The following is a 14750-nucleotide window of genomic DNA, read 5'->3' as shown; positions in this document are numbered from 1 at the left end:
GTGAAGATGCGCTGTCCATCAGCTTGCATTAGAAAACAGTCAGTTTACTTTAAGGAAACCCTCATCAGGCAAGTCTGATGTATGGGAGTCTTTTTCATGCGCCATAGATGCAAATGGAAAAAAATTTGTGAGATGTGATTAATACCTTAAAGTTTTACCCTTTAGCACAAGACTAGAACCTCAGGTTTAAGGCAGCACTCATGTCTCATTACAAAGGGGCAAACAAAACTGACATGTAGCCTACAAAACTACAATAACTGCGCAACCTGCAGTTTTGTCTGTTATCTCTTTTGGTAGTACCCAATTCTAAATTTAGTGGAAACAATTGGGTCGGGCAGAACATTTTTTTAAGCGGGCAGCGGGTAAACAAATGCTGAATATACAGAAGGAGCAGTCAGATGTGGAAAAAAAACCTTGCGGGAGCAGGACTAAAAAAATTTTCCTGTGCAAGCCTCTAGCTTGTAACCTCACATGTATAAAAGAAACCTGATTCAGAACAAGTTTAAACAGCTGATCTTAGGATCAAATATAGTTTTGGAAATGGAAATTAGAGAAAAAAAACACAATTTCATACTTAAAGTGTTTTGCATTTGTAAAACACAGTCACCTATATTTTAGTATTTTAGACACACACACGTACGTCTATATACACTCATGCCACATATTGATTTTTTTCTCCTCTGTGCCAATTAGACCCTTCTCATCCATCAGTAATTACCCTGACCTTTACAAAATACTCTTTCGTTGCTTATAGACTCACAGAATCCTCCTCCAGACCATCCAACGCATAAAAATGGTGCTCTTTCCCCTCTCTTATCAGAGGCTAAGAGCTTCTCGATTTACCCTGCTCTTGCACGTCACACTACTGCAATTTTAGAGAGAAAACAAGCCATGATGGATACAAAGAAACAAAGTCAAACATTCACAGGACTTGTAAATATATTTTGATTTAGCTCTTTAATAATAAAAGCTCATAAAAGCATGTTACATGAGTTGCTGTGGAGAAAGTGAGGATTATGTACTTGTTATAATCTGGAAATTACCATCCTTTCTCTGTGTCTTCAGCAACTGAGCAGGCCTAATAACCTGCATCCGTGGCATATGTGTGTAGATTAACGTTTAGTTATTTTTAGAAGACCAGCCTTTACACCTTTTGGACTAAAGGATGTGTAGCGTGTTCACACTTTTGCACGAACGCTGTTGCTCTCTCAGCGTGGCACTGAACTGCTAAATCACAATTTATATTCTGGAAGTAACACTTTTTTTTTCTTAGTTGCATAAAGGAAGCCATTATATATGCAAGCTTTATTGCCAGTACTGACCCTGACGCTGAGATAGTGTTTCTGTTGTCCGTGCACAGATCCATCCTGAAGAAGAGGACTATGGGTTTGAGATTGAAGAGAAGAACAAGGCCATTATAGTGAAGAGTGTGAGCAGAGGATCATATGCAGAGGTATGATGTCTTTCCTCAAGTTCTTCAGGTTTCTGTGCCTCAATCAGACTCACAAACAACATTACATGTACATACATACACTACGTGAAAAAACCAACAAACAACAAATAATAACTTGACTTCTAGTTGATCATTTGGTATCAGAAATGGCTTATATGAAAGGCAAAGGCCTTTAGATTGCGCTTATTTTACAAAAAATATGTGGCGGTGGTACCATGCCTTCTTTTTCAAATGGTACATTTTCATATGACCGAACTCCTACGAAATAGCCACTAAACTGACAAAACGTAAAATAGTTACAGTTCCTCGTGAGATAACCTCAGTGTGCAGGGCTTCCCACAGGTTGAAAATATACTTGCAGCGGTAGCCTGATTGAAAAACACCTTTTTTCCCCACAGTACATTAATGGTCAACTACATGCAACAAACAAAAAATAATGTGATTTTTAACTTGATTTTTATTTATGATGACACTGTTATACACCTTTTCTTTTTAATTTGTTAAAGTTATTTTAAAAAGGCTGTTGAAATAATGGAAATCCACTATTTCTCTTACTTTTATGCTATTTAGGAGACATGTGCACCCACTGACAGGTAAAGGGTGCTCTCTCTCTCTCTCTCTCTCTCTCTCTCTCTCTCTCTCTCTCTCTCTATTAGAATGACATTTACAGTATTGTCAAAACATTTTAGATTTGTATAAAGTATATAATATTTTAGCAGCATTAAATTAATAAAATATGCAGCAAATGAGAAATAAATCTAAAAAATAAATGAACAAAATTAAACATTATTGCAAAAAAATCGCGTCTTAGTGGGTCTGCAGAGCACGTGAGAATTTCTGTATGAGTGACAAATCGCGCACACAGTGGACACAATGAAACAGCAGTAAATTTTATTGAAAATTTTCAGCTCACAGAATCATGTCGCAGGCCGTATTAAATTAGTTTGCGGGCCTAATCCGGCCCGCGGGTTGTACGTTTGACACCCCTGTTCTAGAGTATTTCAGAAATTACTGCTCTGTTGGATTTTTCAGGATAAATGTCTATAGCATTGGTTCTCAAACTGTGGTACATGTACCACTAGTGGTACGCAGGCTTCCTTCTAGTGGTACACGGAGGAATCGCTGATAATTAACTTTTAAAAGCACATCAGAATTTAAATGTTGACATTTTATTTAATCTTTTTTTTTACCTGTAAGCACAGTACAGTGTTAATGTTCAAACTATATATAATGTTTAAAGTTGCTGCAAATAATACAATTTCATAATAATATGAATTAATCTGTGCAAAGCTGTATTCGCTTAATTAGGCCTACTACGCTACTGTATTTCAATATCGTTTATATGGTGGTACTTGGAGAGACAATTTTTTTCTGAGGTGGTACTTGGTGAAAAAAGTTTGAGAACCACTGGTCTATAGGATTTACATAGACGGGTGTTAAATTATAAGATATCCAGTGAGTGGCAGTTCAGTGGGTGAAAATGGCTTGTTGTTGCCACTGGATAAAGAATGAACATATTAGTGCATACTCGCACTGTGTACAGCTGCCTTGAACCGGACCAAAGCACGCTTGCCCCCCCCTCCCGTCTCCCTCTTTATTGGAGTCAGGTAGTCTTTCTTGACGCACTTTGTAGATCTCGATCCTCCTATGACTACAGTGCAACTTATGTGATGACAACTTCCAGAACAGCCCTCCATGATACAGCTTTAAACAGCTCAAACTGGTTTATTGAACTTCTCCAAGCTTCCAAGGTCACCAGATCTGAATCCAATAGAGGACTTTTGGGTTGAGCTGGAATGGGAAATTCCCCTATCCTACCCGTCATATTACAGTGCTACCAACACTGTGTTTGAATAGTTTGGGTTAGGGATTAGGTAGGTAAGAGCAATATTAAAGCTTCATATCACACTAATCTACATTAAAATTTAAACAGGTAGCAAAATCTGTCGGGTAGCATATTGTGTTATTGAATTGTGCTATCTACTTTTTGAATGGGAGGTAGGACAAATCAACAGAACACCCATCATGCATGAGTAGCCAGCAAATCTGTAATTCTATCATGAGACAAAACTACTGAGGAATATTTCTACCATCTTGTGGAACAACGGAGATCTGAAGGCAAAAGATCTACAATCGGGTATTAGCAAGATGTACCTAAAAAATTGGCCAGTGTGTATATGAATATAGTAAATAGAGCAAGTGCTGCATCCCTGAATTCTGCCACGCTCCACTGTAATACAAACTGATAGATGTCCATTTATTTTTGTCTACAGTGTGGAGTTCTCTTATAAAATAGTCACCTATCTTAAACCTCAGTTGAAGGCCAAGCTCTGAAAGTCTGTTGTTGGTGTCTAGTCTAGCTGAGATTGTTTACCAGGTCTTGAGTTGGATGTGCAGTGCTGATCTAATCTGATTTGTCTTCCCTTGGGGAATAAATGATGATCATTATCTATCATTTAGAGGAGGACTCTTCAGCTTGGATGCGTTATTTTGAGTGCAGAGGGTTATTTGTGTTCATGATCTGTACAGCTCTGCCAGATATTTATAGATAAAGATTGGTAGATATTTATAGTTAAGTTCCAAACCACCACTTGTTTTATCCCCTTGGTGTGTGTTAGACCTGACACGAGACATTCTGTCCACGTTAAAATGTCACACTTCTGCTCAATGGACCATCTGCAGAAGACTGGAGTGTGATTGTATTGGTTGATTATTGTAGTAGATGAGTAGAACCGCTGTGTGTCCTGACACATTTGCATCACGGGACGCTCAGATCTGCAGTCATGAGCTGACGTGTCGGGTTCAGGACACGCTTGCTTAATTCATTCCACTGCCTTGGTCTTCACAGCTCTGCTCTCTGGAGATGTGGGACAAGCAATTAAGCATGTCCCATCATATTCTCCACAGAGTCCTCACACTTCTCTTCTTCTTCAAAACTTGCCCTTTCTGTCTTGTTTTCATGCTCTCTTTCCTTCTTTTTGCTTAAATTTATTCGCTGATCCCTCTATTCCTTCCTTTCTTACAGCTAACAAAGTTCTGTTACAAATGTGTAGGTTTTTTTTCTTTCGATAACCTTTCATTTATTCTTTTCCTGCTTTCATCCTCCTTTCTTTTCTTCCTTCCCACTTTTATTTATTTCTTTTTTCCTGTCTTTTATGAGGTCTTTTGCGCTTTCCTTATATGCTTTTGCTTCTTTTCTTCCTCACATCCTTCCTTCCTTCCTTCCTTCCTTCCTTCCTTCCTTCCTTTCTACCTTCCTTCCTTTCTCACTTTCTTCCTCACCCACTTCCCTCCTCATGTGCTTCCTTCCTTTTTTCTTTCCTTCCTTCCTTCCTCCCTTCCTTCCTTACTCACATGCTTCCTTTCTTTCTTTCCTTCCCTTCTTTCTCCCTCCTTTTTCCATTCTTCTCTCCCTACTTCCTTCCTTTTTTCTTTCTCTTTCTTCTTCCCTCACTTCTTTTCTCTCTCACATGCTTTCTTCCTTTTTTCCTACCTTACTCTCTCATTTCCTACTTTCTTTCCTTTCTTTCTAATTTTCTTTCTTATTTCCTCACTTTCTTCTTCCACTTCCTTCCTCGCGTCCTTCTTCTTTCCTTTCTTCCTTCTTCATGTGGTTCTTTTGTTCCTTTCTTTCTCATGTGCTTCCCTTCTTTCTATTGTCCTTCCTTCCTCCCTAATTTTCTTCCTTCCTTTGCTCCTTCCTTCCTTCCTTCCTTCCTCACTTGCTTCCTTCCTTTCTTCCGTCCTTTCTTCCATACTTCCTTCCTTCCTTCCTCACATGCTCCTTCCTTTCTTCCACTCTTCCTTCCTCCCTCCCTCATTTCTTTCCTTTTTTCCTCATTTCCTTACTCACTTTTCACTTTGCTTCTCCCTCACTTCCTTCCTTATTCACTTCCTTATGTTCTTCCTTAAGTTCATCCTTCCTTTCTTCCTTCCTCTCTCACTTTCTTACTCACATTCTTCCCTCACTTCCTTCGTCATGATCTTCCTTCCTCGCATGCTTCCTCTCATTTTCTAACTTCTTCACTTTTTTCCTCCCTTGTTTCATCATTACCATCCTGTCAACTTTAAGTGTTTTGTTCTTTCATTCCAAACTTTTAGTTCCTTAATTCCTACCTTTCTTTTTTCTTTTTTGTTCCTTTTCTTTGTGCTGTTTCCTTCTTTTTTATTTTTCCATCTTTCATCTTATTAATCTTTTTTATTCTTTTTTCCTCTTCTCTTGTTTTTCTATAGCTCCTTCATTCTTGCCTTCCTTTCTTCCTTACAATCACACATTTTTAATCACACCATCAAATGAACTGCCCGGTGATCTGAAAGTCCAGATTACATCTTATAAAGCTTTTAAGCTATATAAAGCTCTCTTGCCATAAAGGTGCGTTTTCTCTCAATTCATCCAATAATCCTCATTAACATATCACTTATCTCTTTTCCCCAAGCTCACGCACAGCAACGAAAAGTGTTATGAATGACATCCTCATTTGCTTTCCTCTCGTTGTTGATTTTTGTCAGCTGGATTCTTGATGTTTATTCCGTTCATTTCCATGTTTTGCCTTTTGCGCAGATGGCAGGCCTGCAGCCGGGGAGAAAGATCTACTCCATTAATGAGGACCTGGTGTTCCTGAGGCCCTTTTCTGAAGTGGAGACCATGATCAACCAGTCTTTCTGTATACGCCGCTCACTCAGACTGCTGGTGGCCACCAAGAACAAAGAGTGAGTCCAAGTTCATGGAAGAAATCAGATACACAGACCTGTTAAATGTAACCACGTACAGTGTAAATGGACACTACTGGTATTATAGTTGCACTACAAAACATTGCTTTCAAAAGAGAATGCATTAATGTTTAAACAGCTGTGGGCACTTATTGTTTTTGATGTAGACAGTTTAATGTGTCCCTAATAAAGATATCACTGAAAAGAAATATTCTGCTTAACAGCACAGAGAGGAAAAAATGCATATTGTGTTCTTGTGTGTGTGTGTTTGTGTGTCTAATAGGATTGTAAAGATCCCAGATGTTCATGGCACCCTTCCGTTTGTTCTCTCTGGTTCTTGTCCACCTCACATTCATGCAGTGAAGAAAGGTGAGTTCTCATTGTTTATGAGCTAAAAACACCCGCACATCATCAAGTTCATAAATAATTATGGCCAGACCCATTCAGCTTTTTTTTCTCTTCGTAAAAAATCACACACGTCATTCTGAAATAAGGAAAGTATCACATTCCCTCCTAACCTGCAAGACAGATGGTTATGTACTATAAAAAGCCTTCAAATGAAGCAAATTCGTGACACCAGGCTGCCGTGGTCATGTGATCGGCATCTGGAGCTCTTCAACAACTGAACCCAAACTCAGCGTCCTTGCACATGTTTCTGGATTGGAAAAAAAGCACATTCTAGTAGCTTTTGAAGTGAAAGCGGTTAGCTCATCTTCAGGGCACTTAGACAAAAGCTGAGATTTATGATCTGTCATTATGGGAGCTTTCATCACTGCAAGTGCCCCTGAATACAGGGGGTGTAAATTCCAGAATAAGTGCTCTATTAAAGGCAGAAGTGAGAATAGGTGAAATTTTCACGTTAATATATATATATAGTAATTATATGTTCTTCCTGTATTTTAAATCTTTTTGTTGCTGCAAGACATCGAAATCATGCAATTCAAATCTATACATCTCTGCTATTTTTTTGGCTCTCGAAATTTTTTTGTTGTTGCACACTCTCTCATCATAGGCATAATGAGATTTATTATCTTTCATTTTTCATTGAGCTGACATATCAGGACAGGTAACTGTAAGTACATGCATTATAAAAAGCTAAACTAAATGTTATCGAATGATTGGTTATTCAAAGATGATTTCAGTGAACAGTTCGTAAAATAACTATTTTGTTAGTTTCAAATATGATTATTATAGTCTAAAGAAACTTTACACGCTGTAAAGAATAAAAGCATCAGTAGATATTAAAGAATCATGGGCAGTAAAGAAGCAGAAACCCACATTGCATTTAAAATTTATTGAAGCACAACAAACTTTGATGGACTGATGCAACATCACATCGGTCACAAAACTGGTTTGGATTTATGCCCTGTTTATAATACATTTTAGTTTTAGTTAAACAGCATTTTAAAATTAAAAATGATCCATCATCCAGTGTTTCTGAACAACTCTCCATCCACACTACACCACTGAAAACACACATCACGTGACCACACACACACACACTTTGGCATGCAATGCAGTGTGCTTTGAGCAAATCTATCCATATGAGAGCTGTGCACGTCGGACTGTTCATCAAGGATCTAATCTCACTATATTTGTTATACCTGATATTTAATTCATCTGTTTGTCCATATCTAACTGCATATTCTCCGACTGGTCTTTTGATTCTATTACTTGTTCTCCCATAGCTTGTATTGGCTGAGTGCAAAGTTAATATATTAATTTATGTTACCACATACACTGATTCTGCACATTTGACTGATTGCTTGCCTTTATTTCCTATATTATTATACTTTTATAATGGTTATTATTGATCATTAAATCTGATATTCATCAAAAGAAACAGGGTATGTTTCGTATTTTCAATGAAAATGAAGGCAGGCAGTTATGTTATAGGCTCCGTTTTGTTATAAATACGCATACAGTGAAGATAATGGTCATATAAATATGCAGCTACACGACGCCTCAACATTTTTGGTGTCTGTAAAGTTGCTTATATCAAAATTAAAATAGGCAGTTCCTTATACTATTTTTTTTGTTAGAAAGTGAAACAAGTGTAACCTGGGTATTGTGAATAAGGTTATAAATTACACAGTTCCCTTTGAAAATTAACCCGACATATCCTCGGGAGTATATTTTCCACAACTTACAAGGAGAGGATGCAGGACTGAAATGTGTGTTAAGGCGACTTAATATTGAGGAAAAAGCCCTAATCATAGGCGAATGTCTACAGCCCTGCCTCCGTTTTCTGATGTCTTCATTTTCCCCACTAACACGGAGCAGCAGCGTTTTAAAATGAAAATGGCCTCTTCAGCGTTTTAAAAAAGCTCTGTTTTCGGCACTTGAAAACTCTGGCGTAGTGTGGACGGATGGCTTAACCGTACTGAAACTTGTGCGTTTTAAACGTAAAACATATTAGTGTAATAAGATGTAAATATAATTTTTCATTACACTTTGTTTTGATTCTGCCCACATTCTGTTGACTGTAAAAAACTTTGCTAATACATGTTTTTTGGCTCTCATTAGAGTGTACGTCATTAGTAGTAGATCTACCTACCACCAATGACAACAAATTGCACCAAAACAAGGTATTAACACATCACTGTGTTTTACCAAACCAGATGAATTACGATCTAATCATGGTTGTGACCCACATCCTTTTCATTTGTTTGTTTTCCTGCTTATTCTACTTGTGTGAGGTTGTCTTATAAAAGTGATGTTGAGCTTGACAAAATAAGGGACCATTCTCACAGAACGTGTCTTTGTGAGTAAAACCACAGTATGCAGTGCTTGGGACCAGTTTTTAAAGAATTGGCTCCTCTGCCATGTTGCCTCAGATAAAACAGTTGTCATGTCAGCTTCTACTGTAAACAGAAGCTTGCACCGCTTGCCCCACCAAGTTCTTCTGATTGATCCACTGCTTTGGAACTGACATTTATGGGCAGTGCTGCGTGTAAAACTTGAAATTGTGGAAACCACTGCAAAAATGCGAGATGATAGCATGACGCAGCTGTCCAGTGTGCTTGTTTATAAAAATAATGGGGAATATTGGCATGGAAAAACTCATTCTGTGTGAATGAATCTCTGGTCAAACAGGATGCACTAAACACAATACCAAGTAAAAACGGTTAGGCGTGTCTGCTAACTATTTACAATCAGATGACTGAAATGCACATTATTACAAGATAGAAAGAGGGTCTTCGTTTATAGAATGTCTAGCGTTATTAACCATTTGTCATTAAAAATGCATTTGCATCACTTAAGGCAGTATTTCTCAACTACTTTCCTAGAGAACAGTGGAGACATCTAAAACATGCAGTGTTGGTAGGCCTTCATGAATGTGGTTGAGAAACACTGACTTAGGGTCATTGCCCATTATAAGCATCATTTTTGTGTGTATACAGGCTCAGAGGCAGCAGCAGCAGGTCTTCAGCCCGGTCAGTGTGTGCTTAAAGTCAACGGCAACAACATGAACCAGAGCGGCTATCAGGAAGTCCTGGAGCACTTCAGTGGCTATCAGCCTGTTTTGGAGCAGCAAGACACTGTGAGAATCAGCACTGCATTTGCTCTGCTTTGTGTTTCTACACAATATGTTGAACCCCGTATGGTGATCCAAAGGGTTGTTTGTTTCTGATACCCTATATAGTACCTGTTTCCTCTCTTTGTGATATATTGTTGTTTTTTTTCCTTGTGCCCCAGAGCTGTGGTCAGTGGGCGTACAGAGTGTATGAGGATGTGGAGGAGCAGATGTCTTTTAGGGGTTGTGAGAATGGCTCAGATTCAGAAGACGGCTGCACTAATGGAACAGGTAGTGTGTGTGTGTGTGTGTGTGTGTGTGTGTGTGTGTGTGTGTGCGTGTGTGCGTGCGTGCGTGCGTGCGTGTGTGTGTGTGTGTGTGTGTGTGTGTGTGTGTGTGCGTGCGTGCGTGCGTGCGTGCGTGCGTGCGTGCGTGCGTGCGTGCGTGCGTGCGTGCGTGCGTGCGTGCGTGCGTGCGTGCGTGCGTGTTTGTTTGTTTGTTTGCTGGGAAAAAAAAAACTCAGTGTGGCAGGTGTACCTTAAAATTTATTATTGTTTCCAGAACAATAGGGGGACAATAGATCTAGTGTTGTTTTGAATGAAAGGTTTTGTCAAGTTCATGAGCTCCTACCAAGACCAAAGAGTCTTTTTCCATGTCGTATTTTGTGAATTTAAATAAATAATAGTTTCATACATTGAACTGTCACAGTATTTTCATCCTTAAAAAACTGACAATATACATTTATAATATTAATACATTTTCATTCAAGCTGCACACATTGACAAAAAGAAATGTTTCTTACTCATTTCTTTGCAAGAACTGAATTAGCATTAATGATAATGTGACACTTGATTATTTATTGCTGTTGAAAATTCATATATATTAATTCAGTGTATTCAAATAATATAATGTATTCAGTTTATGACAAAACAAGCAGCTGTTTTTTAATCTTACATTTCCAAAATATAACACTTTTTCACAATATTGGAGGTTTTACCATATCAGTAAATGGCCACAACCATGTCTTAAACACTGAGGACCAAATTTTCCTTTTGTTTATATTATTTACTGTTGTTAGTTTGTTAATTGAATAAAAATGCTTCCTACAGTATTTCTAATTTCTATCTAGTCGCTTGTCTACCTCAGTGTCTATGGTGCTTACAAAATTATGTAAAAAATAGTGCTCAAACCAAACTCTTGAGCAGTAATTTGTACAGTCAAGTCTGAAATCCGAAGTTATTCATACCCCAGTGGTATAAATAGTTTCAGGCTTGACCCAAAATGTATATATCAGGGTATCCTCAGGGTCTTAAAATGTCTTAAATTTTAGGCCTTTAAAATTCTTAAAATCACTGAATTATTGTGTTGTAAGTCATAAATCATTATAAACAAGTCTTAATTTTCCTATGTCCATGTAAACACCCAACATCCAATTGCTAACATTCCATCACAACAGGCACGTGCACACATAGGGCTCAACCTGTGCAGTGCACATGCCCTTTTTAGTCTTGGATACAAAGTGCCGTTCCAAAATGATCAAAAGTGCCCCCGCGACACAGCCCCACTCCATCCTACCGCTCTTCAGTAGGTGTGCTACAACACCGCTCTTGAGTACGCGCGCAACCCCCCCCCCCTCCCTTTTTTTTTTAGTATGTGCGCAACAACACCGCTGATCAGCAGAATGCGCGCGACAACACCGCTCTTCAGTACGCGCACGACAACACCGCTCTTCAGTACGCGCGCGACAACACCGCTCTTCAGTACGCGCGCGACAACACCGCTCTTCAGTACGCGCACGACAACACAATTTGGTTTATCTTCCCACAATAAAATATATTTTAACTGGGCCATTAGAAATAATTCTTAGAGTTTAGCCATGTTTAAGTCTGACCTTTGATTTTAATCGTCTTAAAAAGGTCTTTAAAAGTCCTAAATTTGACTTGATGAAACCGGTACAAACCCTGATATATGTTTTGTATATAAGTAATGTGATGTACAGTATTCCTGTTAAATTCTTTATCCTTTATGCCTGTGTTTTTTTAGGCTCTGTAAGAAGGCTGGAGCAGTTGTCCATCTCTGATGATGGTCCTTTGGTCAGTCTGAATGTAGACAATGTTCATGTTGAACATGGGGTTGTGTATGAGTATGTCAGCCCTGCAGGCATCAAACACTGCGTGCTGGAGAAGATGGTGGAGCCCAAGGGCTGCTTCAACCTTACTGCAAAGGTCAGACACACCAGGGTCAAACAATAAATGTGTCATTTTTTGCATTTTGTTTATGACAATCCATTATTTTGCCTATGCATATACATATAGAAAATTCTAAGATGGATATCCAAAGAAGGCAATACCTTTGTATATATGTATATATATCTAACCTATTGTTTGTTCCTGTGTTTCAGATACTGAAAGCTTTTGTGAAGGATGATAGTCTGTTTGTGAAGAGCTGTCGGCAGCTAATGGCTCTGAATGATAAGGTTGTGACGATGCCACAGTTTGAGTTTCGAAACATCTGTGACACCAAGCTGGAGAGCATAGATAAACGCATTAGCAGCTATAAGCAGGTGAGATATGCATCTTGTTGTTAAGATTTAAATGGATAGTTAACTAAAAAATGAAAGCATCATCAAAAATTATCAAGAGTGAGTATCTGATAACAGAATTTTTTTTTTTTTTTTTTTGAGCTATCCACTAAGATCGTGTTATGTTAGAATTATCTATAGTAAATAATGGAAAAAATTTTAGACACCTTATAGCTAATGCATTGTAAAGCGAGTCCTAAAATATTTGTCACCAGATCAAATGCTATTGTAACTGGTCTTTTGCTATGCGTTCATGTTTTTATTAATGAGCCTTAATGAGCCTCTGGATCTTTGCTAAAAGTTAACCAAATGTATCATACCTTTTCTGCAAAGTAGTTTACTTACAAAAAATCTAAAATATCTTCACTGTGACTAAATTAGGGCCTTATGCTGGGTTTAACAAATGCAATTTAAGGGTTAATGTGAGTAAATTCTTTCAAAGTCAGTGCAGGTGATGTGAAATGTGTGTTGTGCATGCCACACTCATGGAATATTTGACTTAGTTGTGTTTTCCATCGAAGTAAAAAAATTATTTTACACAAGTCGAGCATTCATGAGATGTGTTAAAAATCCAGTGAGTAAACTAGAGTGAGTGGAGCAATAGGTGTGGTATCTTGACATTTGGTGTGAAGCCAGCATTAGGTTCATATACACCATGAATTTTCAACCTCGGTCCTGGAAGTTCGGTGTCCTGTAGAATTTAGCTCCTACTCCAATCAGACACACCTGGGCTAGCTAATCAAGCTCTTACTAGGCTTTCTAGGAACATCCTTGCAGGTGTGTTGAGGCAAGTTGGAGCTAAAATCTGCAGGATCCTGGACAGAGTTTGAGAACACTATATAAACTACAAATATATATTTTTTAAATTTATTTAATGTCAGTTTTTAAAAATCTAATATTTAACAGATATTAAGTATGATTTCATTGTGCTTTTATATTCTGTCCTCATCAGTTTGTAGAGGAACTGCAGACGAAGGCCTGGCCCACGTTTAAGCAGGCGAGCACTAAACCGCACATTCTGGGCTGCATGGACTTCGTCCCCACCAACTGTCACCTTAACCTGATGCAGGTGTCCTGCCCGAAAAATACCTCCTCAGCAGGACGGGCCTTTAGCATCCGCTTTGGACGCAAGAACTCCTTCTTCGGCCTTGATCCTGACCAAGGTGCATAGTTATGGTAGCAATTTATAACTAAAGGGATTCCAATACTCTGCTTTTTTATTTGTTGTTTTATTCTATAATGAGTTTTATTAATTTTCCTTCTCATAAAATCTAAACAAAATGAGTTATATAGACTAGATTTTTTTTTTAAGTCTAAGAATTGATTTCAGTTAAATATGACCATGTTAAAATCCCTCCAAATGACTTCCTCAGGAATTATTTACACTGTAGAATCAGCTTATGGGCTGAGTAAACCAAATCTCCACAATACAATCATTGAAAGTTGTAAAAGAGTAATTAAGCTTTATGGTGAAAACCTCCTAGGTCTCGTAAAATGCATTGCCTTCTATTCCCAAAGTGATCCAGAGCCTTTTTAAAGTGTCTCCATCAGACCTCCATTAAGACACCATTAGGCCATAACAAGCAGCTTTTAGTGATGTCATCCTCCTCAATCCCACAGGCCTTCAGTCTTCCACTCCCCGAGGCCTGCATCTCACTCTTATCATCACTGTTTATGAGTCTTCAGGCTTTATTTAAGAAGGCAAACCATAGCTTCTTCCGTCATATATAGATTTGTAAACTCAGCACTCCAGAGTTGGAGATGTTGTTAAAAAAATAATTAATTTATTGCTGATTTAATTTAGGCTTTAGTGTAATATTAAATATAGTAAATGCCATTATAGTTCATTATTTGCTTTATACTTTTTTATTTCCTTTTCTGTTCTGAGTATTTTACATTTAAAGATCGTGCTTTGAACTGAAAATAAATATCATTTGAAAATAATGAGAGCTAATCATATTCTACAGTAATTCTGTAAACATTTCAATTCTGTAAACATACAGTAATTCTGAAGGAACTTATATTTAAAAAACAACATTAATATGCTTTATCTCTCAACAATTGACCTGGTGTGACTTTTAGTCAGGTGTGAGATATTTTTGAAAAATGCTGTCATTTATGATTAGCAGCAGTATATCTAAATGATACAACTGCACAACAGCTATATATATATTTGAAATTGAAAATTCTAAATTCAAGAGGACATCCCTCAGACCACAAGAGGTGAGGCTGCTCCATCTGGCTTATATTTTTGGCTCCACCTGCTCAGATTTCTCTAGCCCAACTTACTGTCTAGCCACCATGTGTAGCTGGGAAAAGAACCACATAATGCCTTGTTCCTTATGCTCCACAGCATGAGAGCTTTTTATTTTGCTCTCTCCGCTACACATCTGCTCTGCAGTTGTCTCACGGTCAGAGATGTTTAAAATTCCTCTGCAACTCTTCTCTGTAGGCCTAAAGTCTCATGGTCCATGGCTTTACCACATGCA

At 38.1% G+C, this 14750-nt stretch overlaps 1 protein-coding gene across 7 annotated transcripts in view; it reads left to right on the top strand.

The window, feature by feature from the left end:
- prex1 (phosphatidylinositol-3,4,5-trisphosphate-dependent Rac exchange factor 1) overlaps positions 1 to 14750 on the top strand; it is a 161155-nt gene that overhangs the window by 116010 nt on the left and 30395 nt on the right. For all 7 annotated transcript variants that reach the window (XM_073910421.1, XM_073910422.1, XM_073910420.1 and 4 more), the window contains 8 exons: positions 1361 to 1453; positions 6015 to 6163; positions 6447 to 6532; positions 9568 to 9707; positions 9863 to 9971; positions 11724 to 11905; positions 12082 to 12243; positions 13214 to 13424. In XM_073910421.1, the coding sequence (XP_073766522.1) occupies positions 1361 to 1453; positions 6015 to 6163; positions 6447 to 6532; positions 9568 to 9707; positions 9863 to 9971; positions 11724 to 11905; positions 12082 to 12243; positions 13214 to 13424 (1132 nt within the window). The remainder of the gene's footprint in view (positions 1 to 1360; positions 1454 to 6014; positions 6164 to 6446; positions 6533 to 9567; positions 9708 to 9862; positions 9972 to 11723; positions 11906 to 12081; positions 12244 to 13213; positions 13425 to 14750) is intronic.

This window comes from Danio rerio, chromosome 8 (assembly GCF_049306965.1).
Source record: "Danio rerio strain Tuebingen ecotype United States chromosome 8, GRCz12tu, whole genome shotgun sequence".
Taxonomy (NCBI): domain Eukaryota; kingdom Metazoa; phylum Chordata; class Actinopteri; order Cypriniformes; family Danionidae; genus Danio; species Danio rerio.
This window is presented reverse-complemented; position numbering and strand designations above follow the sequence as displayed.